Source organism: Podarcis cretensis (genome assembly GCF_951804945.1).
Source record: "Podarcis cretensis genome assembly, chromosome: 12".
In the NCBI taxonomy this organism is placed as follows: Eukaryota; Metazoa; Chordata; class Lepidosauria; order Squamata; family Lacertidae; genus Podarcis; species Podarcis cretensis.
Window position 1 is genome coordinate 24,612,157 of NC_137181.1, and position 27,647 is coordinate 24,639,803.

Here is a 27,647-nt window from a genome sequence, read left to right on the forward strand (position 1 = left end):
TAGTTCTCATCCTCTCATATTTACACACAGGGGAAAAAAGATACCTAATTAAATTAAATTTCTTACCTCATATCCCTTTAAGGAAGGCCCCACTAAGACTACTGGTCGCATAGAAGGCACTACATCATACGGAGGGATGTGTTCTGTCTGATAAAGAGAAAAAGCACTAAACTTCTAATTCCTACATAAAGGTTAATTCTAATATATTATTATTTTTATCTAGCTGAGGTTCCAGTGGTGTCACTGGGGGAAATCTGAGGTGCATTCCCCCCCAGGGCTCTCCCAGCAACAACTTCAAAAATATCAAAAGATTATTCATATTTGGGAGAATGTTTTAAAAATGCTTCCATCCAACCTTATTTGCATAGCCAGTTTAAATTATATTCACTCCATGTAACTGAAAGATAACCATCACTCTGAAAGAATGGCAAATGGACTATATCTATAGAACTCTATTGCCATCAACTTCTGGTAACTGAAGACAACTGTATAGTCAAAGCTGTTAGACAATTTAATAATAGAATTGAGGCTGTAGAGACAAGAGGCAAACAAAAGGTAAGAATCACCAGTCTTCACCCCTCAATATAAATATGGTTCATTAAACCATGATACTAATTTGAAATCTTTTTGATTGGATTTTTAAACTTACACTTTTATTTTCAAATCAACTGGCATATAAGTTCACAAATACAATTATCTTAGCAGCTGCTGAATGCTATATTAGCAGAATTCTAAACAGTAATCCTCTCTAAAAGACTCCTGCTAATGGTAATGCATGTTTTGTAAATTACTTGCTTGATTTATCATGCAAAAGTTATGAATGGATAATTGACCATTCAATGTGTAAAATGTGTCATACAATTATATGCAAATATGGTCAAAAGAGTTTTTTATATATAAAAAATACATTACCAAAACCACCAAAAGTGGCTTATTTAAAACATTGTTTCAGTTTTGCTTGTTTGCAGTGGGCAAAATGTTTCAAATTCAAAACCACCAACCTGGAAAAAGCTTAAAAGTAGGTATGCCAGATCTATTTTTCAAGGGCCTACATAGTATAAATACATCAGTCAACATCACAGAATGTTGTCATTGTTCATTATTTCAGTATTCAACATGTCCCAAGTGTAGTAATAATAATAAAAGCAATAAGGTAGAATACAAACATAAGAAAACAAAGACAAACATTAATACAGCAACAGCACAAAATGCCACACAAGCAGCAGTCTAAAACATGGAACACAGTTGTGTCAGTGTTTGTTTCTGTTTACATGTAAATTTGACACATAATTGTTAAAGTAAGAAGAATGAATAACAGTGCCCAAGGCATCAAAAGCATGTGAATTTAATTTTTGCATGCCAGATCCACTAACTGCTTAGAAGCGAAGCCTGTTGACTCTGCTGTGTAATTATGAATATATACTTTTGGAATTATTCTTGCTATAAAGATAAATAACCTGGTGCATGCATTACTGTATCAGCCCTCATGAATAATGTTACAACCCTATTATATTTGCCAAATCAACATCCCACTATATTGTATCTCTATGTTTTATGGTGGCTATCCAAAAACCAGCCTCACTCTAATAACCCTTGAAAATTAGGGTAGGTACAGATATTACCTTATTTGATGGAATACTGGTACTTATTAAAATCAGCTGTATGCTAGCCTTTAGCTTTCCCCAGCTCTAATTAAATATGCTGTCAGTGGCAATATGTTATGGGACTGAAATGTGCAACAAGAGACTTTCACCTCCATGTTACTGTTTCAAATTCATTCCAGATAGTTAGGGAGGGATATTTTTTTCATCTGATGGCTGTGCTTTGACTGTTACAGTGAGTTAATTAGAGTATCTATCCAGATTGTGGTGAGCAAATGTCAACACATGACATGAATTTCTCCTGCACATGGCAATTTTGTTGAGATTTTGAGATATCTGCTTTTTAAAAGTGAAAGGACTAAAAAAGAATTATTAGGTGTGGCTCTTGGAAATAGCCTTTCATTACTAAGGAAGATTTAGGCCCAGTAAAAAGAAGGAAGTGAATCATATTTAACAGAAAATACACATGGGATCACAGAGGTGATGAATTAAAAAATATATTTATTTATGGGATTTATATCTTGCCTTTCTGGGGAGAAAAAGTAAAACACCCAATGTGCCCAACGTTTTTATGTACTAGTACTCTGTAAAGCAGTGGACAATGTAACTTTCATATCAACTGACATATGTAGATAAACAAGGCAAGCAAGGGAATTTTTTAATTCAAGAAGAACTGAACAGTTCTGAAGACGACTGGACTATTGTGAAAGTAGTGAATTTGTTGTTTCATTGAGCATGCCATAGACCACACTAGTAAAACATTGGTCTCTAGAAGAACAAGTATATCATGTATATATAATGCTAGGTGTGAATCTATTTTTTTTTTTTAAAAATGAGATTCTTTTAGTAAAAATAAACAAATAAACAAATATTAATAGCTAGCTTTGCTTTCCACTTGCTCATAATTGGCTGCTAAATAACAAATCCTAGTCAGGTCTTTGGGAGCATCTTGTAGTTCCCAGACAAGGGATGAAGAGTATGACAATACACCACATTGGTCAGCCTCCCTATTGAGTACCTTTTGACTATGAAGGGAGTCCCCAGTCCTGTTATCTAACAGGCAAGATGCTATAGTCTGACTGCTGGAGGAGAAGGCAAGAACAATGGGAAAGAATTTATATATGACAATAGGAAAAACTCACAGTAGACCGCCAAAACAAGCCTGCAGTTTTCCACTGGTCTTGCTCATCTGCAGATTTTGCACCTAGTGGATTAGAAGTTTAAATACTGACTAAATTAAAAATTGCAAGTTCTTTTTAAAGAACAAGATGAGTATCTGTTTAGATTTAACAAAAATGAATTATAGTTATAAGATTGAATTACAAGTAAAAAATCTGGAAAAATGACAAAGAATAAGCATGCACTAGATCGGTGCATTATCTGGTCTTGTCAATTTTTGTTTACTTCTGTGGATGTTTAAAGAAATTCCCCTGGCAGCCTATTATTCCATCAAAAAGGAAAAGTACCATAAGCAACATTTGACTAAGTCACTCACAGGGCCTGGTCTGCCTGTTTCTACTGTACTGGAACAGCTAGCAGTCTGATAAGTTTCTTCCTTTGTACTGAAATGATTGCACTACATAAACTGTAGGTGATGCTAATGATGCCAGTGGCAGAATAAATACAACTCGTGTCAAGTAAACTTACCGATTTCTGCTTCTGCTTAGCTACAGCAGCATGGAAAAGAAACAAAGAATAACAAAAGCATGCATGTTATTGGCTTGTCAAAGGACGCAGACAGTCAACAGGACTCAAAATGTGACGCAGTGCAGGTGAGCAGGTGTACAGATGGCAGCTTGGAAGTAGGTGTTACCTTCTTAAAGAAGGGCATTCTTTTCTCTTTGGAGTGGGGTGATGTGACACTGTTTGCACTGGGTTTGGGGGAGCGATGGTTTGCTGGAATATCAATTTCTTCTGCATCTAAACCAGTGGCATCTATGTCTATAGCTATATATAGATAAACAATGTACAATTATCAGATGGCAGGGAGAGGAGAAAAGGGTTAAAAAGAAATAGTAAGCAACAATATCCCAGGTCAGATGTCCGTCAGAAATATCAAACAGAATAAAAACAAAAGGGGGAATTTTAAAATGTACAATACTCAGGGATTAAATGTAGGCATACAGATACAATTATATACAATTATGAATTGTATTTAATTTTTGTTAAATTTTAAGTTTTTCCAGCTTTACCAATACAAATGTATCCTTCATTATACTGGAATATACACTTTCAAGAAGGACTGAAGGTTTATACCAACTTTGAATCCATAACCAAGCTCTCAGAACTAGTGACCTAGGTTGGGCCCTAGGCAAATCCCAAATCCAAGTGGCATAGATTACTTAACCTCAAAAAAGAATGCATATCACACATACTTATCTTGTGGCCGGTAGTATCCTGCCCCCCAAGTGATTAAAACCTACTGATGGGTCATGGAATTCAAATGAGTGGGTCATATTGCCAGTGGTAGTTAAGGGCAATTAACCGCAGGGGGTCTGACTTCTTGTTGGGGTTGGAACCTGTTGGTTCCTTTCATGAAAAGTTGTGAATCGCTATAATGATTTGACAGATCAACATTCACCTCTTGTGAAAACTTTTAATGTATCACATACAGAAAATTTTAAATGCTATAAAAAATAAGTGTTTGATTATGTGAAACAGGCAGAAAACCAAACCTGTTTTATATAGCTGAAGTTTTAAAAGTCTTTTAAATGAAAGTTATCTATAGTCATCTAGGAAATGCTATAGCTATTGAGGGCTCCAGCTGCCTTTGTTTAAGTAAAAACTGAACAATAAACTGAGGATACATTCCTATTATATAAAGCCTTACATCTTAAGGCAATAGGAAGAAGGGGAGGAGGAGGGAAAGACTATTTATAGGACACTATGGAGCACACAAATGTCTTATTGAAAGGGCTTTCTAACAATTATATTGATTGGAAAAATTAACAAAGATAGATGACCAATTACCATTAAAGAGATGCAAATTCAACTGAAAATGTTCAAGTATTATGTCTATTAGGCTACCAATTTAGGTCCATTTTAACAAGTTCCCAGATTAAACATGAAGCCACAGGACAATTAATGGCATATGAAAAAATAATAGTGGAAGGAAAAATAATAGCAAAAGTGTTAATACCATCTTTGTATAAATCTATCATGGAGGTTCAATTTTGTTTCAGCAAAATTTCAGAAGGTGGTGAGAACTGAATTGGGATTTAGAAACTAAAGAAGATGCACAGAACAGGCTGTGGACAAAAGTGCCATACAAATCCATACTGGCAACAACCAGAGAAAGAACCCTTAAAATTGTGCATGGCTGGTACTTAACCCGTAGCCATCTAGCATATATAAAACAGTGGGAGAACAGTTCTCCCACGTGTTGGAGAAGATGTCCCACTATAGGCACGTATCAGCACATGTGGAGGGAGTGTGCAAAAACAGAAAAGTTTGGGGAAAATAATGTACAGAAATATATTTGATTACAAGGCAGAGAGTCCCCATGAACCTAAGACTGGCTCTACTTTTATAGTCACAATATGTTGCAAAATTGAAACAAAGAACTCATAACACATCTATTAACTGCTGCAAGAAAAACTAGTGCCAGAACATAGAAATCATTACAATTATTAACTACGCACCAGTCTGACAAACAGCATTATTGGAAAAACTGACGCACCCACAAAAATAAAAATAGCAAGAAGCCAAAAGAAACATGACAATTTTTACAGAGTCTGGTGCGACTTTATTGATCACACAAATAATGAGGCATATGGTAGAATAGTACCCATAGTTTGCAGCAGTCTTGTACTCATGAAGTGCATATTTTAATTACCCTCTTCTCCCCTTCCTCCCTCCCTCCTTCCTATAAATTCTAATTGTTATTGATACAAAATACCTTTTATTTATGGTCACCAATCCAAGCAATACACATTATTATATATCATTTTATATCTGCAATAATTGTAATAATTTTGGTATATACACTTCAAAGCAACTTTGTTAATATATTCAGAAATGTTAAAAGAAGGATCTTTATGACAACAGGGAGCTGGATTGTATGATGAACATGAAAGCAGTACAAACATCTCCCTGTCTTAACTCCCAAAGGAACATATATGTGTAGCAAAAATATGCAATGAATATGCAATATATTTTAAGTTCTCTATGCTTAAACTTCTATGATGCTTTTCATTGTGGATTACCTAATGCATTGCTGGTGTTTCATTATTATTATTACTACTACTACTACTACTACTACTACTATTACTATTAGTGCCATTGGCAACAGAACTCAGCAATTGCTTAGCCATTATTTAAGTGATGATTTGATACCAGGATTGTACATTAAAGGGAAGTGAAAGGCTGTAAACATGTTTCTAGTTTACATGCTCAATCAATTTTGTAAAAAGAAAATCTGGATATATTGTTATTATCAATTTAAAAAGTATTCCTGTAAGAGATTTTATAGATCTCAGCGAAAATGTTTAATCTTTCTTCCTCTATTATTTATTAATTACATTTATGTATCACTCTTCATGCAAAGATCACAGGGTGGTTCACAAAATAAAAATACAAAATGAGAACACAAATCACATACTAAAACAAAAAACACCCAAACCAATAACCCTAAAGAAGTTTAACCTGGGTGGGAGATGGCAGCAGCAGCAGAACTTAAACTATGGCAAAGGACGTTGATGGGCCCTTCCCTTTTTGGAGTTAGGAAAGCTTCCTACCAAGGAGATGTCAAGACTTAAGAAGAATGACCAACTAGTGTGGTTTGCGGGGCCTGGCTGTGATGAGCGATTATGGTGAAGGCACTCAGTAGATGCTTGGAGACAGCCTGCATTTTCCTGGAAGTGTTGATACTGTGACTGAAACAACACACCCAGTCACTTTGGAATGTCGCCAACAAAGGTGCCCAACAAAGGCCATCGCTGGAGGAACTGGATCCATATACTCCCTTGCCAAGCCAAAGCTATGGCCTGGCAGTTTCCAGGACCACCCAGCCAGTGACTGCTGGAGGGCCCCTTCCTCTTGGCCCTGGGCTCTGCAGCGCTTCTCCTGGTGCCCCATCACAGAAAGCACCAAGCTCACTGCTCATATGGCAAAGATTCAAGATAACCAAGGAAAGTTTTAGAAGCAAGGTATCAAAAGCAATCTATTTAATATTTCAAAACATGTTTTACCACATAAACAGTCTAGAGGCTAACAAAATGTGATGTTGCCAATCCTCTTTCCATGATCTTAGAGATAATCTAAAAATATTTGTTTAATAATCTAAGAAGAGTCCTGCTGGATCAGACTAGCAGCCTCAATGGGAAGTTCACAAGTAGGACAATAACCCGGTCCTTACTGTTGTTTCTGGTGACTGTTATTCAGAGGCATGCTGCCTCTTACCTTAGAGATAACATACAACTATCCTTCAAGCAGCCACTGATAGCCTTATCCATGAATTTCTCTAATTCCCCTTTAAATGGCTCTAAGTTGGTGGCCATCACCACATCTTTTGGTAGCAAATTCCACTGTTTAACTGTGTAGGAACATAATGCTCTATGTAAGAACTTTCATCCCCTTCCCCCCAAAGGCCACCATGACTGCTGCTGGCATGGTTCCAGTAAACCATGTAAAGCCACAGCCTCAGCTATAGGCCTCTACCCATTTTACTTGCCTGGCAAAACTGCTGGTAGATGTACAGCATATTCCACATAATAACTGGACTAAGAGACTATCACCTTCAACAAAGATCCACAACTTACATTATCACTCTAACATAAATACATGAACTAGCCAGAGTGATGCTCTTTAAGTTCTGTTCTACTCCTCATTACCAGTTTTTACATGAATGAGTCTTGCTAAAATCATCTATACCCTGAACCTGTTAATTAAAAAATGAAAAAGGGTTGATTTCTCACTTCTACTGAAAAGTGTAATGTGCAGGAAGACAATAGTTATATTAATTATTATTTATAAGTGTGAAAAAAGCAATGGCCCACTTACCAGATGATGGAGGTGTAGACTTTCTGGAACTAGGTACTACGTCACCCAAACTGGATGATGAATTTCCTCCTGATTTACTAGAGTAAAGTAAATAAACATTCACTTTTCTAATATAATGCTCACAAGGTATAAATGTGATGATGTTCAGTGAAAACTGTAAGATTAGTGGAATTGTTAGGAATTTCCACAGAAACCAAATCTTGGTCCTGAAAGCCAAATGACATGATGCCTTTAATCTGTCTCTACAAAACAGAGATGATGATGATGATGATGATGATGATGATGATGATGATTTATACCCCACCCATCTGGCTGGGTTTCCCCAGCCACTCTGGGCAGCCTACCAACAGATATTAATAATGATAAAAAGCAATTAAACATTAAAAACTTCCCTAAAATGACTACTTCAATATTAAAAGGCCTGATATACCCTGGTAAGGGTCCACAGAAACAATATTTTTGGACTGCATAAAGTTTAAAGATCATATTAAAATATTGCTGATGGCTCTGAGTTGTCATGGCAAAAAACTGACAGATTAAATAAATAAATAAAACCCACAAAAAACATATGGGTGTTGATGGTAGCTTCAATTAAAAAACCACACATCTGTAGTCAACCATCAATCATCAAGGAATGAATATACATATATATATATATAAAGTCGACAATTTATAGGAGGAAAAGACTACAGTCTTTTCTCTCTGAAAGAAGTAAAATAGCAATTAGCAGCTTATGACAATACTGAGGAAGAGAACCATGCTCAGGGAGTCTTAGTGCTACACATGTGGAAACAAATTCAAATCAAAAGAGCCAATTCAGACAATAAGCTGCAGAGTGATGCAGAGAGGCCTTGGTTTTGTGCAGGGAGACTGAATTAGCAAGTTCCTGTATTTCTTTAATCTCCTTGCACAAAACCAAGGCCTCTCATCAATCCTTTATGAGAGACAGAAGGAGCATGTAAACTGGAAGCATGTTCACAGCCTTTCCCTTCAAAGTACAATCCTGGCATTAAAGCTTCACTTAAAGAATGGCTCTGGTAAATAAGAGTGGAGAACGAGAAGAACAGGATTTTTACACACACCCCACCACCACCACCACCAAGGAAGAAAAATATATCCAGGCTTTTTAATTTTAACAACTTCCCATAGATTAAATCACGGTCTCTGTGTAATTGTTATTGATTACCTGGAGTAAAATTTCCCTTGTTTAGCCTTTTGTTCATGCTGCAGCCTCATATTTTCTAATTTGACTGGACTTGGTATGAATCCTATTTCACAGCCTTCTTTTACCAATCGTCCTATCCACCAGTCGTTGTTAAATTTCTAGAGAAAAGAATAGATTAATGAATTTAAATGTCAGAAGTTTTCCTTTTTGCTATTGCCAAAGAATTCTCCCCTCATCCTAACATATCACATTTACCATGCTGGTAAATGATCATGCTGGTAAATGATCATGCTGGTAAATGATCATGCTAGTAATTGCATATAATGTATCTACATAGTGTTTTTAAGCCTAGGAAGTAGATGTCTAAATAAAATATCATCAAGCATGTGTGAATGTAGATGGAGGGTCTGGGGGTTGTTAGATTTATCAGAATTTAGCCCTTAACCAAAATGAGTAAGAATGTGGATGAAAGGATACAGAACGGAAAGATGTATATCTGAAATAAAGAAGTAAAAGCTTGAAGCTAGAATTAGCAGGCTGTAATCCAAAGAGTCATGTTGTACCTTAAAATTCCCCTCATGCAGTAGAAGACAAAACAGTCAAGACTTGTTTATTCACCTACTCTCTCGGCCAACTAGTAATTGCTTTAATAAAAGGATTCTAAATCCGCTACACAGCAGGTGTGGAGTGAGAAGAGGGACAGACAACAGGATTAAGGAAGAAATGGGCAGGAACCCTAGTATCTGACTCATTCCTGATGCATCAGGAAATTTAGAAAAGTATTTCACCCTGACAATGCTATTTCAAGCTAACACAGAATGACTTTTAGGTGTTGGAGAAAGTATGGGCTCTATCCAACCAAAATTAAGTGCTTTTGAGTCTCATTAACTTTGATGCGAGAAAATCACACATGTGCAATGGGACTTGTGTACTTAAGTTTGGCTGCATGATAAGGATTGCACTACAAGTTTTGAACGATTAAGCATCATGTCACCATCCACAAAGCAATCCATGTTTACTTAGTCCTGAAATATTTGGTAAGATGAAATGCATTAACTACACATGAGGTGGAGCACCCATGTGTTAGAAAGCACATTATACTGAATTTCCATAAAGCAAGAGTAAATAATTTAAAAGAGAAAATGGGTAGTCTCTTCTCTAATTCACGGAAGCATGAGAAATGGAAAATAAGAGGACAAGAAATCCAGCAATAGATATCTCGGAAGTCCATCGCACAAGTGCTATAAACAAGCAAACTGTACCTCCTCAGCAGTAACTCGTTTTTATTTTCGAAAAGGTAACCAATTTATACAAGCTGCCATTCAGATTTTTCAAGCTGAAGTGTAGCCCAGCTACATTTTGGGATCCCAGTATGGATACAATCAAGTATGAGACAATGTGCAGAATTAAGTAGACACATAACAGAATATTGGGTGTGGATTAGCACTATAAAATATGGGCTGCATTGCCATTTTTGTTCCCAACCTTCAAATCTGGTTTCCAATTTACTTAAGGACTCCTATAAATCCAGATGGCTCCAACCCATACACAGCGAAATTAGATCTATTGGTATTGTCTTGAAATTATTGTATAATTCTAGTGAGCAATATATTTATCACAATATCAAAATTAGATTAAGGGCTATTGGGGGGGACATTGAGTCAGCTGTAAATAAAATCTGCTCCCCCAAGTTCTGTGGTTTAAATACAACCAATAACAGGATTACTTATATCTCAAAGTTAATAATTCCAGCCCAACATAGGGCATTTACCTTAGCCTGATGTTTCTCCTTGGGCTTTTGTTAAAGGCAGGTATTTAAATATCCCTTGAAATGATAGACATTGTGGTATTTAAATATCCCTTGAAATGATAGACATTGTGGATGTTATTTGAATGTGCTGGACACTGTAGAACATATTCTTTTCTACTGTCCACTGTACAACCAGTTACGTAAACGTGTGTTATCCCCCTTTTTGGGTAGTTTAACATCAGGGCACAATGAAAACATCAGATTCTACCTGTCTGATATTAACCCAGAGGTAACATTCTGTCAATAGTATCTCTTAAGAGTGGTGAATGGCAGTGGGAAGACACTCTTATATGGCTGCTTCTTTGTATATTTTTTAATTCTTTTGTATATGGATACTTTAAAATGGTCTGTATCTGTAATACCTAATAAAGGTTTGGAGAAATAAAAAGAAAGGTTGGAAATAGTGCCACATTTTTTCAGGATCATTCTTTCCTTAATATGACTCCAATACTAGGATTTATTATTAATACAGTGTATCTTTTTTGTTTGTTTCATATGAATTACATAGAAATATATAGACTGGTTGGGTGGCATCTGTTTCAGGAGACAATGGGGGTGAAGTAATAGGGTTGTATAATTAATTAATGGACTGAAATTAGTAATGTCCATTATTTTCAATGCATCATATCTGAGTAGGATTAACAAAGAATACTACATTTTTTGTAATTGCTTCATTCTCACTTTATAATGCACAAAAAGCAATAACAACAGTAAAGAGGAGAAAAAAATCAAAGAAATGAAAAGAAAAGAGCGGAAAATATATGAAGAGAGGGGAAGGAGTGGCAGTATTTCAACAACAGCATTATAACTGCAGACAATTGCCCTTCAGAAGGGATACAACCATTTGTGATTTATTCATGGTTCAGAAAAGACTGGTGAGCATACAAGACACAATTTGCATTTAAAAAGGAAGGAAGGAGTTACTCCTTATTTGCTATCAGACTAGGTTAAGGAAAAATGCCAATTTGTTATACTTCTTGTTCATCATTACACAGCCAAATACAAATACTCTTTCCAACTCTTTCCAAATACTCTTTCTTTTGCTAACATTTTTATTTTCTTCAAACCACAAAAGACTCTTTAATAGAATATTACATACAGTGGTGCCCCGCAAGACGAATGCCTCGCTAGACGAAAAACGCGCAAGACGAAAGGGTTTTTCGTTTCTTGAGTTGCTTCGCAAGACGAATTTCCCTATGGGCTTGCTTCGCAAGACGAAAACGTCTTGCGGGTTTGCTTCCTTTTTCTTAAAGCCGTTAATACCCGGGAAATCCGCGCTCCGCAAGACGAAAAAATCGCAAGACGAAGCAACTCGCGGAACGAATTAATTTCGTCTTGCGAGGCACCACTGTATCTGCTTTAAATGGCTATTACTTTCCTGAGTAAAAATCTGGCTAGTCTAAAGAGTATCCAGATGTATTACTATCTACAAGTTAGCCATTTCAATCACTTTATGCAGACATTATCTCTTATTTGCTGCTATCGCGGTAAACTGCATAGACACCAAAGGTATATTGACTTAGAAGTCTACTATAAGTGTCACAGAAACATTTATGTAGCACTTTAGCTTACTGTCTGAAAAAGAAAAAACGAGACAAAAGCAATTCACTGAATCTTCTGATTACTAAGGGCAAAGGCATTGCAGCATTTAAACTGACCCAGTTTGTACAAACCATGGCTTAGTGCGAATGAGCAAATGTGTGGTTTTCTGGAGAGAATATCATATCATGCCTACTCTGCTCGTCCTCTCTTCCTGCTGCTACTATGGAGTTGGTTAGCATTATGTCCAAAACCTAGGCTTATGTTTTATCTCCAGACAAACAACGAACTGTAGCAAAAAACAAAACAAAACCCTTGGCTACAGTTCATGGTTTGTCTGGAGTGAAACAAACCACAAATCCAGGTTTGGACATAATGCTATGCCAAACCATGGCTTAGCTCATAGCTGTATGGCAGCAGCAGGAAGAGAGACGAGGCAAAGTGGCTGCAATCTGGGAACCCAAATGTTTGTTCATGATGTATAAACATTACTTTTAAACGAAAATGAGAAAGGAAGAGTGGCACACAGTCTCTATCATATGTAAAATCTTGCTGGATTCCATCCAGCGTAAATAAAGCAGCATACTTTATATTACTGCAATCACAGCTATAACTGAAATATAAGCTGTCTTACTTCTTTAACATGAAGAAAATCTTTCGCTTCAAATGAGATGGCCATGCCTGGGACTGGTACATCATCCTCGTGGGCTGCACTGTAGCTAACATTTGTCCGGACTGCAAATGCAACAGGTTTTGTCTGTAGAGCAAAATGAGAGAAAGAGAGTTGATATTTCCCCCGCCATTAAAATGTGCTTGTCTTCAATGAAAACACTGAAAAGTCTGGGGAGTATTTCATAAGAGGCAATCAAAGTGATGATATTATGCTGAGGATAGATGGCAGTTTTCCAAATAACTTAGAAGTGGGAGACCTGTAACAAATTTGATTATTCCAGAGGCACTTCACAAGGTCAGGGAGAAGACTCATTGCCTGTTGACAAGTTTCCCAGACTTGCCCACTGACAACTCTCCCAGCAAGTATAGTTAACAGTTTCCTAGACATTAGAAAGTAAAGCAGCTTTGGTATCTCATCTGTGGTACCAGACAAGTCTCTTTTGTAACCTAATTATGAAGCTTATAAAGAAGAACAAATGCAAGGAGTCTGTTTTCAACATATTTGAAAGTCCGTTCATTTATATCCACCCTTGCCCATTAAGTGACAGCATCTTTATGTGGTGATTGCCTATTGAAAACATCATACATAATGTTGGGAGAAATGGCTTCTCTGCAACAGGATGGGGGGGGGGAATCAGTGATGGGGCTCTAAAACAAAAGGTTGCAATGTGGAGTTGTTCAGGATTCCAACTACTTCCCATGGTTTTCTTCCCCTTACACCACCAGTCAGTGAGCATTCCAAGCTTACTGGGCATGCTCACTGGACCGTTTTCTTGGGGGGGGGGGTTACACCTCAATTTGGGGTTGCTTTGTCATTTTTACTTTATTTTACTAAAGATGTTTTGCACTCCTGCAAACCTCAAAGTTACCCCAAGTCGCCTAGTATGAATACATATGTATAAAGATACAATATATGAATTAGATGTGATTTCAATTCAGTGAACATTATAGTATAGTAAATGTGATTCTCCCCTCTTATTTTGCAAACAAGCAGATTCTGCAGTGAAGTTAAGTTAGCAACTGACAACAGGTAATATCACATGCTTAGAAGATATAACTAATATGATTATAAAACTATTCATGTTTGTGGCCTTCATGGTAGAAATATATATTTTACATTAGGAGTAGAGAACATTTTTTTTCTGTTAAGGACCACAGTCGCCTGAGGTAATCCATTGAGGGCTACATGCAAATGATGAGCAAAAGTAAAAAATGTGCAGATTACCACCTTTTTGCCACTTCTTTAACAACCCTCTCCCTCCACAACAGTCTGCCAGGGGACAAAGGACTTTTGTCATAGGTCTAAACTGATATTTTACTAAAACTGGAATTTATTTATTTTTTTAAAATGGAAAGAGGCTAGTGTGAGTACTTGAGTCCAAAGCCATTTAGGGCTTTATATGCTGGTACTAATACACTTAACATGTTATCTAAACTAGAACATTTGAACACAAGCATCACAGTTCAGTGAGAACAGGTTCAGAAGCAAAAGTAGGCAGAGGAACAATAAATTTTATCTTTGTACAGTCGGCTAGTTCCAAAACACACACACACACACACACACACACACACACACACACACACTTCTCTCTCCATTAGCCAGACAAGCAAGAGACACTATCAATGTTTGAGCACACATTCCAGACAGGCAAAAAACACTTGGGCTGCAAAGCAGAGTCAGTGAGGAGTGTTGCCAAGGGAGAGGGTGCATGGCTTGGGGACAGTTCTGAGGGTCAGTAAAAGAGGACTTCAGGACCACATCTGGCTCCTGGGCCTGAGGTTCCCACCCGTGATCTGAACATCAGAGAACTAAAGCTTGATTCACAAGTTGGATGCAATTTTTGCAGCTTGTATAAAGTACATCCACAAAGTTTAGGCAGATTTATTCAGAAGAAATTCTGCCATGGTTTGAACTGAACAACCTGGGCAAAATTTCATACCAGTGACTAACTGTGGTTTGGCATCCACACAATATATCTCCATTGGCAACTGTACCTCCAGTATAGCTTATGAAATGGGTGTAAATTTCAGCAGATGGCAATCTTAGTTAAGCTGACATCTCACAGAAGAAAGGGAAACAGCTTAAGAGAAAGTTATGATCAGGTGAAAGCACAAAGAATGAGATAAATTCTGGGTCTATATGAATTTAAGGGGGGACAGCTTTTCAAAGACAATCAAAAGATATCTATTATAGAATAGTGGAATCAAAAAATGTGAGATGGCTTTGTAAGCCATCTAGTCCAATCCCCTGCTCAGGGTCAGTGTTATTAGCTCAACAACCTGGCAGGGCCCACCACTAATACCTGCCTGCCCCTTTTAAACTCTGCCACAGCACTCTAAACACTAGGCAGCTGGGTCTAGCTGCCATTCTCAGTTTTCACAATGACCCATCACAGCATCATTCTATGGCATTGCAGAAAATTAAAGTGGCAGTCCCGTAGTCACCTGATGCTGCTTGGGAGAATTACTGCTGCCCACCAACACTGCCAGGGTAGTGTGCTAGCACTTACCAATTGGAGACCACTAAAGGACACTTTGCTCAGGGCCCCCTCAACTTGTAGTCAGCCTTGGGAGGTTCAACAGAGATTTAGTCAGATAAAAAACACTATACTAATGCTACCAAAGGGAAGTCCCAAGAGTTAGCTGTTTTGCATTAGTATTGCTTTAAAAATTATGTTTGGTTTGAGAAGTCTCATTTCTAAAGTTCCAGAATAATAATAAGCTAATTTTCTTAATTCACACATCTTCACAACAATTCTGTTAATATTGCCAATTTTATTCCCTCTTACTATGTGCGTCATTCACTCATATTCAAGGTGAGACTGCCCTATCTAACACAGCAAGGAAAATATTGTGATATGTATAATCAGCTCTCTAAAAATGCTGCGTGCTTCTAGAAATTATCTGATAGTTCCCTTGGTATTTGTGCAATAGCAGCTGGGGACTTTCAGTGTTTCATATCAAAGAGCAGATATGAAAAAGAACAGGGAAAAAAGAAAGTAGAGTTTTTCAAAAGAAACAGTCTCCAGAGAGCCTTTCGAAAAAGGGTGTTAACCTAAATATAGGCGCCACTGTAGATGTGTTGTTTCCACAGCTCTGCTTATAAATAATGTATATGAATAAAGCTGGAAAAGTGACTCAACATGTAAAAAAGTCAAGCTTCTTATCTTAGATCCTAAGAAGAGGTATTCAGAAACCAGCATTTTTGCACAGCAGTACACAACTAGAAGTTTTGCACACGTATGAACAACTGATTAATGATTGAAAGGTAGATGGCAGAAGCAGTGTGTCTGATGATCATGGCAATTGAGCATGCCTTCAAAATGCTATGTGTTTTATTGAAAGAGTTTCAAAGTCCATATTTTAAGAAAAACAGATATATTTATGTGGTAACAGTATCAGAGTACTATGCAAACATTCTGTAAGCTTAAGTCTCAAGCACGCACACAAGCTAGTAAACACCACTAAACCTAAATGCAGTTTGGATTTACAGCTCTAATCCTTCCCCGAATTGTGGGGTGGGGTGGACAGGTGAAGACTGTCTACCCCTAGAGACTATTGGGTTCTGGTGGGTTTCTGAATGCCCTAGGGCAGAGGATTTCAACCTGGGTACTTTGGCACCCTTGGGTGACTTAACAATTGGTATGGGGTGCTCCTCCTGCTGCTGCTTTCTGTCTTCCAATCATGTCCCAGATGACTTCTCCCCCTCCGCTCGCTCTCTAGTAGAGTTGGCTTTGAGGCACCTTACATGCACGAGGGATTTGGTTATGGAGCAACCTATGCAAAGTGGGAAGTTTGCCTTATTTATTGTGGGGTAAGGGATGGAGGCTGAGATATCTTCAGTGAGGGGGTGGGGACTGCTCTGGTGCCTGCCTTCTACTCACAAGTAAATACTATCAAGTACATGAAACACCTGGATGGCTAAATCCAAGCACGTACGTGGGGGGTGGGGGGGTGGAAAAGGGAAGAGTGCCATTTATGGAAGAGGTTTTTATCCCTGCTCTGGAAAAGGGTTTTTTTTTTTTTTCATTCCTTCTGCTTGCATGTAAATCCCACGTCTGTTCTACAGGAAGCTCAAGGTGGTGCATGTGGTTCTTCTCCCCACACACCCCTTCTAGCTGCACAACCCTGAGAGGTAGGTCAGGTTGACAGGCAGTGATGGCCCCCCAAGGTTACACCCTGTGAAATTACAGCTGAGTGGAGGATTTGAAGCCCTGAAGGTTCCCCAGGCCCCCTGGTAGGTTTGATCATTATTCCTTCAGATTTTCTAGCTCTTTAAAATGGGGTGACCAGATTTCTTTGATTGCAAAGCCACACATGTAGACAGAGACGGAGGTATCTGCAAGACATTTAATTTGCTCCAGAGCCTAGGCTTGGGTAATGTTAGAGGAAACCCCAAAGCCACAAAATTTAGTCCTTTCCAGGGTCGTCTCAGGCCAGAATTAAAAGTCCCCCCAACCTGGCTCCAACTTATTTGATGCCATTATTTGCATGCTGCCCAACAAAAGATTAAAGGATTAAAGATAAGATATAAAACTGCGAAATCAAAGCAGCTGCCAACACTGATGGCATTCTCCTATGACTACCAGTAATTATGGCTAACTGATTTCTGTTTTGGCCTAACATTGCCTGCTCTTTTATTCCTTCTGCTTCAGATTTTCTTGCACCCAGGTCCCATGCTTAAATTTGCAATGCAGCAATATGGAAAGATTATTTAGATTGGCAAGCACCAGTAAAAAGGGGGAATAGCTCAACTGTTCACTGGAGCAGGGTATTACCAACATGTTACCCTGCTGTTGAAAGAATTGCACTGGTTTATCACTAGTTGTTTGCCACTCTGGGCTTCTTTGGAAGGACAGGAAAATAAAGGTAAGTCCCCTTCATGTGTTAATCACACAAAGGGAATCCATGTGTAGAAAGGTAAAGCAGGATTGCACCGCTGACCCTGTTCCTGTGGCCATGAGACCTTTCTTGCTGTAACCCACCTGCCCCAGTTCAGGGAGGTTTACATGCGTAGATTATGTAGACTTCCATGGGAGATGGAAACCCGCATGACAAGGGTCCCAGTTCCTGTGGAAGCTTACACATGCAGAGGTCTCTATGGATAGGTTTCCCATTTTCAGATACCATGCTCAATGTATGCATGAGCCACATGAAGAAGCCACATGACCTCAGGCAAAGGCCCAGCCATGTGGCCCCACTGCCCTGTTCTACATGTGGACCCCCTTCATGAGATTAATATGTGAAGAGACTGCAGTGAGTCCCACTTCTGAGTCAACACATATGGGACTGCATTGCCAAGGATTTAGAGTTATGAATGTTAGTCAATCAGGGGGAAAGGGGAATCATATTTAGAAACTAAAGCAGAAAATGTAGGAACTATTGTGTGCAGGTTTATATTCTTTGCAGGGAGTATAGCAGCCCATACTGAGGTAATTTCAGAAGTACATTTACCAATGCAATTTGGCACAATATTATTTAGGCATTAAGGTATAATTAATGGGTGAACTTCTTCTTTTTTTAAAAGCACTTGGTTAATTATAATTTTGCCCACTAAGTCACCACCAATGCTGAATTAAGGCTGCAAACCAAAACACAGTTACTTGGGATTAAATCTCCCATCCTGAGTACATACATGGGAGTAACTCCTTTGGAACTCCGTAGGACTTATGTTCAGAGTAAATATGCACACCATTAATCTAATGGAATTTAATTATGAATAAACATGGATAGAACTGGACTTTAATTGGACTATAAATTGCTAAGATGCTAATTTAGCTCCAAAAGTTCTAATCCACCAGCACCCAATTGCAAAAGATTTATCAGTTCTCCTACGTTTCATACTTACAGAACTGCATACAGTATTATCTGTAGCCAGTTATCAAAACTCAGGAACTTAATACATTATTGTCCATGAGAACAATGCATTTATGGAAACCAGAGGTTTATTTTTCTGACCGATTCAAACAGCCCACAGAGTTCTATATCGATACTAGATTCAGAAACTAAAAATAAACTAAAACTACTTCAAATGGTCTAAGAGCATTCCTGTTGAGAGATAAGAACATGGAAGAGCCCTGCTACATCAGTCCAGCATCCTGGCCTTTACTGGCCAGCCAGATACTTCTGTGCTTTCTTACAAAAACTGTACGACAGCAACAGCTGGCCCCCACTGTCTGACACTCAACAATTGGTGTTTAAGAAGTTGCCTTTGAATGTGGAGCAGTCATTTAACTATTGTGGCTAATATCTATTAATCAATTTTTATTATCATTTCCTTTCCTCCTTCCAGCTCTATGATGTACTTTTTGAGACAGTGTGGCCAGAAGTGCACAGAGTATTCTGAATTGTGTTTACCTTAGAGTTACATAAAGTATTATATTACTGAAGGTTTTATTTGTAAGAGCTTGTTTCAAGGTTGAGGACCAAAATACTACCTCTCATGGGCTTATTAGGTAGCAGCAGCAGGAGAGCCTGATGTAAGATTATTCTGGGGCACTGGGGGAATTAAAAAAGAGGTTTGCAGACCTAGCTGCCTGATATGGAGGCCCACGGTAAGTGTCAACCCGGTGGGCTCTCCTGGAAAGTGGGGACCCAGTAACTGTCTAGGATGTCAGGTAGTGCCACCACACCTGATTTTTAATCCTTCCTTAGCAATCTTCATTGCGAAATTTGCCTCTCCTTATACAATTCTATCTGATTTATACAATGCGTAAGTCAAACAGAATTGTGTTAGCAGAACTACAGTATCTATGTTAAAACTGAACATGTAAGAGACTATTCAGGAGCCCTACTAGGGATGGGTGTTGTAGCTCAGTAGCAGAGCATCTGCTTTGCATGTAGAAGATTCCAGGTTCAGTCTCCAGGTGGGGCTGAGAGAGACTCCTGCATGAACCCTGGAGAGCTGCTGCTAGTCACTGAGCTAGTCAATGACCTGACTTGTTATAAGGCAACTTCCTATGTCCCTTTGCATGTATCCATATTCATCAAATGTTAAATCAGATATTTAACATTTTATTCAATAGTTAAGAAACATGTTCCATGAGCTCACTGCCAAATGTTTTGAAATTCTTGTGAAAGTAAATTATCATTGGGGGTTCTCTTCAGCTTGCCTATGGTATCATGATTGTTTGAATTAGGTTATTCTAAGTGGTGGTGCTTTAATAAAACTGCTGATGAGCCATGATGATGAATTGATTAGTTTTATAAAAAGAAGTTTGAGATCTTTATAGCTGTCAGTTCCAAATGTAAAAAAACAAACAAGGGACACTGTGGAGCTGTGGTGCATTCAGGACCAACCTGACTTCACAAGTAACCCAAACACTTGGAACAGCAACATTTTAAGGTGTGCTAATGAACAAAGAAAGGATGGTTTGTTCTCCCAATGTGACTTCACATCTTTCAGGCAGAATGATACACACATGCTTAAAGTAATGGAAGCTCCTGAAATCCTTAGGAAAAGAAACAAATATAGGTCAGGACTGCACTGACAGAGAGGCTCTTCAAACTATATTATCTATTATTCTATTTTGCTGGAAACAGACTGAAATCTGTTGCTTATGCAGAGACTTTACACTCAACACTATCAAATCAAATATCTGAACTACTGGTAAATCTTTTTTTCTAGACAACAGACTCACTTGGAATACAAATGCAGTTAGTTTCTGCAGTCACTTTACCTGTCTTTCTCTTTGCCTGCAAGACAATGCAACACAACATACTACATAGTAAGGTATTATGTACCGTATTATGTATTATTGTTTGTTTAGTGAGCCCCTTCACTCCTTTCCTTTCCCACAAGCCATGATTAAACCAATACATCTCTAATTAACCATGTTTTTTCTTTTATCCAAACTGGGAAACTATGGCCACATGGATCAAAATTAACCAGAATCTTAAGCCATGGTTTGAAGTCAGTTTAATACCCTAGCAAGTTGTCAGCCAATGTGGTTTGGACAAACTATAGTTAACTAGAGGCTTACTGGTTTGAGCACAGCTTCTGCAAAGGGATGAGCAAAGGGGCTTCATGTGCAGACAAATTGCTTGTACATATGACTGTATGAACCAGGCATTTCATAGAATCATAGAATCATAGAGTTGGAAGAGACCACAAGGGCCATCGAGTCCAACCCCCTGCCAAGCAGGAAACATTTGAGTCGCAAAAAAGGGCCTTTCCCACATGTTCGCTCTAAGTGTGCCAGAATGTATTTTACTGCTGAGAGAAATCTTCCTTCTCCCAAGTATTATAAAATACCCCTCAAAATAATAATATGCAGGTATCATTGTTCATTCATACTGTTGTTAGTGTTGTAGACAAATGAATTATACATACAGAATATATATTTCCTTGAACAAGTATTTTACTGTACAAGTATTTTACTGACCTCAGCGTTTAACTGAAACTCTTCAGCATCACTGTTATCATGTAACATGAAAAATGTTGAGCATACCAATTATCATTATAAAGAAAGAGAAATAATTACATTTCTAAAAGCTATGTTTTCACATATGCCAGTACACATTTTTAGAACGAATTCATCCTTTGTAATCTCTGCACTTGTTATCATGGTGCTTGTTAAAATGTCTGTACTGTATAATTTGTTAAATAAGTACTGTAAAAACATGTTAGAGTAGCATGAATATAAAAGTAAGAGTTTAAATGTCACATTGTTATGAGGCTTATGAATTCTTATGCACACGCAGCATTCTTTTCAAACTGCAAGCAGTATTTAAGATAAGGACAGCACATATAATCGTTTTAGAATTAAATGGGAAGGTCTTGTTGGAACACTGCACTAGCATTGCTAATAAGGCTAGTTAATTAAAGTAGTTTCAATATAAATTGCTAGCATTATTTGCTTTCAGGGTTGTTGTTTTTCCTTTTAAACCAGTGTCACTTGTAAGCATGAAATAAGGATAATTCTGCTTCATGAAAGTTATTGAATGTAAGAAGAGCCCTTCTGGATCAGATCAAAGGCCCATCCAGTCCAGCATCCTGTTTGCACAGTGACCAGACACTAATGGGAAGCCCATAAGCAGGACATGAGCACAGCAGTAGTCTCCCCACGTGTTCCCCAGCAATTCAGAGACACTGGTATGCCTCTGACACTGGAGGTAGCACACAGCCATCATGACTACTAGCCATGGATAGTCCGCCATGAATTTGTCTACCCTCTTTTTAATGCCAACCAAGTTGGTGACCATCACTATATCCTGTAGCATCACTGTATCCGATATGTGCTGTGCGCAAAAGCACTTCTTTTTGCCATCAGTCTTCCAAAATCCAGCTTATTTGGATGACTCTGGTCCCATGTACTATGACAAGAAGAAAAACGTCTCTCTACCCACTTTCTCCAACACATGCATAATTTTATATGCCTTAATCAGGTCCTCACTTTTTTTCCAAATTAAAAAGGCCCAATGTTGTAACATTTCCTCATGACATTAGCTCTAGCCGGCTGAGTATTTTGATTGTCCTTTCCTGCACCCTTTCCAGTTCTACGATGCCATTTTTAGACGTGGCAACTGGAACTGTACACAGTATCCAAGTATGGTCATACCAATAGAATGTGCCAGGCCCTTATAGCAGTCGTTCAGTTGTTCAGCAGAGTGGGGGAAGTCCCTTTTGAGAAAACCAGGGTTGTTTGTGGATTTTGGTTTAAGCTTTGTTTCACCTTTCCAGAGAAAATGACATGGAAGTAATGGGTCTCAAAGTCATGACTAAACTTTTGTGAAACCCAAGTTAAACCAACAAACTCATTTTCTTTTATACGACAGCTTAAATTTCTCCTTACATCTTGCCATCATTCTTCGAACTTTTGGGTGAGGAAAAATACAATTAATGAAGCTAACAACAATTTCCCCAAACCTTTATTGTTTATATTTTTGCTTTCTGCACTCCCTCTTGTGAATAACAAGAAATATGGTAAGTGTTTTGGAGTAAGAGACAGCTTCATCCTGAAATTTCCTATCAAAACAGGAAACCACCCACAGGGTTTTCACACTCTGTATATGTATAACCTAAACCAAGCCCAGTCAGATATGTGGAGTGGGATGAAGCAACTTGTTTTTTGAGATATCTAGTCATGCCTAACTCTGTCCCAAAATAAAACTCCCATATGATTGTGTAGGTAAATATTTAATGAACAGACCAACTAGAGTGTTCTTTTGAACAGATGGCCTTAGTAGGGGTGAACAGTATACTCAGCCAATTTCTAAGCTTATCAGGCTCCTAATGCTCCAACCAGTAAGAAACACTACTCTGAGTAAAAATTATATAATTTCAAATAGTTAAAGGGCCAGACCACCTTGAAATTCCCAACTGAGCATATGAACTCAACAAAATCTAAGAGAAGATATTTTAAGGTTATTAAATATTGAAGCAGTAGAAAGTATTTTTGGAACAGAGTGATTCTCTAAGGTACATTCAAGTTAAATTATTAAACTGAGCAAAAGAGTAAAAGTTATCTACTTCTGATATTTTACATTTTAGAAATGGTATTAATATAGTAAAAGTAATAAGAAAGATTATGTAATTAAATTTCAAAGTCATTAACTTTATAGGTCACGATTCAGACTAGGTAAGGCACAATAATTTTGATGAGAGTTAAGCATCTGGTTAAATTCATTCTACTGGAATGAACGACCCTCAAAAATGCCTGAATTGACGGAGAACCATCCTTATTCCTTTACTTCTGAACATTTAAAATATATTTAGAAAATGCACAAAGTATTCAAATTTCCCACTAACAGAAAATACAGAATATGTGGCTGTGTGCACTAATTCATATTTTGTCCTCTTAATTTTTATCTCTCTAATTTTAACCACATCAAAAATAGATGGGAAAATTTTGGGCTTCTGAATATGTAACATTGCAATTATTCTCTAATGTGCCACAGTATATTTTGTCTTATTGGTCATGAAAATGAGCAAGATCCACATCTACTAGATGAACACCATAATCTAATGTGTCTGCTCAGTCCATCTGAACATGTGACAGTGAAAACCTATCCTTCAAAATTCTGCACTATGCTTGACACTAAATTTTCTTACGTAACCCCATGGTCCTTAAAATAGGATGTAGATTCACTGAAAGAGCACAAATTACCTTTGAAAACTAACACCACATTTTAAACCGTAGTGAACCAGTAAGATGAAAACTTGCACTTCTAAAGGGCTTTGGGGGCTACTCAGCACACCAGGCACTGGAGCGTTGTTGTTGTTGTTGTTGTTTAGTCAGGAAGGGAGAAAAGGATCTTTACTCCTCTCCCTGAAGCTGTTATGCTACTGCTTACTCAGCTGATAAGTGGGACTTCAAAAGGGAAGTGGGTTAGGGCAAAATATTTAGGAGGGGAAAAGAATCATTGAGTGGGAGAGGACATGGGTCTAGGTTGCAAGAAGACAAAGAATTGTCCCTTTCCAGTAAAGCAGCTAGTTCAGGATTCTCTTCCATGTCCAATGGTAAAGGCAGCATGACTTCATCATTGTTAAGAAATTCTATTTCAATATTAACTGTTTTGTCTATTCAGTTTTACAGTGAACTACTTTTCCACTCACCCCCCCCCCCGCTACATTCTAAGGATAAATCAACAATGAATCAGCTAGTCTTTAATGTATTATAGCACTTTGGGGAGGGGGTCTATTTTCCTACAGAGACTGGAAACACTAATGATTAAACACAATAACAACAGGTAAGACTAATCACTGCTATTCTGTAAAGGCCTCACAGTGGCAGATTGGTGAATGACTAACACTTGAGTTTAGAAATATGATTGTTAACTTATAATCTCTCACAAGTATAGTGCGTATAGTTTTGGTAGGCAGGTGGCAAGAGGTCCAATTATGTTCATTTTTAAGCTTCAAAAATGAAGTCACCTGATCTCTCGATCTCTCTCTGGCAATTCACAATAGTGGAGGTTTTAAAATACTTTGCATCATTGCTTGCCTAATTTGCTGTTCTAAGTATCACTGCAAGTAATTATTTGACAACATAAGACGTTCTCCAAAAGGTTTGGTTCTTTCCACAGCTAATTGTAATATGTTAATTTTAAAGCCATTGCATTACATATTAACCATAATGACCCTATCTCCAAATGCACCTAGGAAAGACTGAATCCTTGGGAAGTCACTGAAAGTATAAAACAGACTTCTCCAACCTCATGCCCTCCAGATACCATATTTTTCTGTGTTTAAGACAATGTTTTTTGCTAAAAAAAAGATATGCAAAAAGTGGGGGTCGTCCTATACACGGATAGTGAATTTAGACGGGGAACAGGCATGGGGGTGATTGGCAGTGGCTGTGGCAAGCGATTGGTGGGGGGTGGGGTGACGGCGACCTCCCAAACAACTCAAGGGCAATCTCTGCAAAAAAAGCTCTGCCCACAAAGCTCAGCAACTCAAGAAATATTGATTTCTTAAATTGGGGTTCAAAAAAATAGGGGTTGTCATACATAGGGGCATCTTATACACTGAAAAATATGGTATTTTTGACAACATGTTTCATCGTAACTGACCATGCTGTCTGACCATGCTGTAGTTCCAAACATCTGGGACTCTATCCAATGGTCTCTGTTTGCTAGTGCAAAGGCTGTTGTGCACACAGACAGGTGAGTTTAAGAAGAGAAATCCAATGCAACAGTTGCACTAGTGTAAGCTTGCTATACAACAGATTGTACAGAAATCTTTTGTACAACAAAGTTACAAGCAAACTGCTTAAATATTATTGTGCAACAACGTTCTGCTGGTACAAAACATTGCACCAGTGAAACAAGTATACTATTAAGTAATTTTTAACTTAGTGTTACATTGGATAACACTACTTCCAGAGGACACCTGGTAGAGGAAATATAATACTGAATTAGAAGGACCAGTAGTCTGAACTGATATAAGCCACTTTCCCACATTCTTTCAGGACACTTGAATGGCGGGGGGTGGGGAGTGAATTTTGAAGTTTGGGGCCTGTGCCTGCACCTGTAACTGGAGATTTGCACACTCCAAATGAGGAACGCTACAAACTCACTACTACAGCCATCAACCAAAGATCTTCAGTATCACAAAAGTTCCTTGCAAAAAACAAAGGGAATAAACCTGGGAACTATCCAGCAACACTGTTGGCTTCAAACTGGGTCTCTGCCCACTCCTGTTTTCAGCTAAGGGACAATCCTGCTTTGTTGTTTTGGTCCTCAGTTGGTTTCAGATTATTATCAAAGCAATGCATAAGCTGCTTGGGAGCTCTCACTGGAAGGCTTCCCACATCCTGTAATACTTGACACTTCCCTATTATCTGGATCCTGTTCACCTCACCACACCCCAGGTTACTTCAACTCTATCTGAACCCTAGACAACACTTAGTCAAGGCCTTATGGGCTCTTAGGTTGTCCAATACTGGATAATAATAATAATAATGTCTCATGATCCAGGATTCTAAGCTCTTTTGGAAACCACATTTTTATTTATTTAGCATATTCCAGATGCAGAGGAAAGCATCTGTTTGGTAAAAGAAGGGTTTTTGACAGGTGCAACTTGCTACTAGAGACGGGCAAGCACTGGCTTGTTTGGCCCATAAATCAACTGGGCTGCTTGAAAAACCAAGTAGCCTAATTTCCACCTTTTCTCATGAAACAGTGTATCTCCCAGGCTCAAACAGCAGTTGGGTCTGTGCATTCCAGGGACGGTCCACATGATCAGGCTGCAAAGAATTCCAGCCCCATGCAGCCCAAGATCCTGTGTGCTTGCAAACTTCACAATCTCTAGCTGCAAATGATGGAGGTCTTTGCCAGTCCCAATTTGACTAAAAGCAAGCTTAAAATGATTTGCCCACAATGAATTCAAGCCATTTTAATTGTTCAAGCAGTAATGCTTTCATTTGATGAACTCCACTTTGAATATCTACATCATCCCTAGTTCCCACACAAGCAAAACTTGCTTAAATGTCCTCTTTTATACAACTATTAAGAACTCAGAAATTATCTCCTCTTTTGCAACAGGTTACTCTGTGAATGAAAGAAAATGAACTAAAAATGTTTCTTATTACAATGCTATATAGAGTATTACCTAATAATAAAACATTGTTTCTTCACACATGTTTCTAGATGAATTTGTTTGTCTCTGGGGTCACCAACATGAAACTCTCTGTGTAATGTAAGACATTGTTGCTTTTTATCATTATCACTATATACTTTACTCTTGGATTTATGCATTACATATTAGTTTAGATCAGGACAAGATGTGTTAAGTCTTCTCCACCTTTTATGTTGGTTCTCCTTCAAAGGTTTTGGTAGGTTTAAAGAGTATAGAAGAGAGCAAAGTTTCCCAACCTTTTATTTTTGGGCAGCACTACCCTTCTTTTGTAGATTTGGCCTGTTCTAGCGTAATCTTTCATTTATTAGCTCAGGCATAGGCAAACTCGGCCCTCGAGATGTTTTGAGACTGCAACTCCCATCATCCCTAGCTAACAGGACCAGTGGTCAGGGATGATGGGAGTTGTAGTACCAAAACAGCTGGACGGCCGAGTTTGCCTATGCCTGTATTAGCTGCATGCAGGGCTTTTTTCCCAACCAGAACTTGCCAGATCTCTCAGATGGGCACCATTGCCATTCAAAGAGAACAAGGGAAGTGTTCATAGTGAGTTACAGCACCTCTTTTTCTAGGAAAAAAAAAGCACTGGCTATATGAGAATAAATTTGTGAATTTTTAGCATTAAAAAGGGAATTGTTTACTTAAAAACTCTTTTTAAGATAACCACATGTTGGCAGCATTTCCACAGTTGCATAGGAGTTGAAAAGATTTTACAATTCAGGAAAACTTGTTAACTAACCTTGAAACAAGAGAAGCAAAGCAGACTTTAAGAGCCAAGAACAG

General features: G+C 38.1%; 1 protein-coding gene across 10 annotated transcripts in view; it reads right to left on the minus strand.

Moving 5' to 3' along the window:
* Positions 1-27,647, minus strand: part of CACNB2 (calcium voltage-gated channel auxiliary subunit beta 2) — a 126,952-nt gene that overhangs the window by 12,994 nt on the left and 86,311 nt on the right. For 6 of the 10 annotated variants that reach the window (XM_079948303.1, XM_079948309.1, XM_079948307.1 and 3 more), the window contains 5 exons: positions 12,750-12,872; positions 8,788-8,924; positions 7,602-7,678; positions 3,415-3,548; positions 67-147 (listed from right to left, as the gene is read on the minus strand). In XM_079948303.1, coding sequence (XP_079804429.1) covers positions 67-147; positions 3,415-3,548; positions 7,602-7,678; positions 8,788-8,924; positions 12,750-12,872 — 552 coding nt within the window. Of the gene's footprint in view, positions 1-66; positions 148-2,743; positions 2,806-3,248; positions 3,269-3,414; positions 3,549-7,601; positions 7,679-8,787; positions 8,925-12,749; positions 12,873-27,647 lie in introns of all 10 variants that reach the window. The other 4 variants (XM_079948306.1, XM_079948312.1, XM_079948311.1 and 1 more) reach the window with 2 other exon arrangements.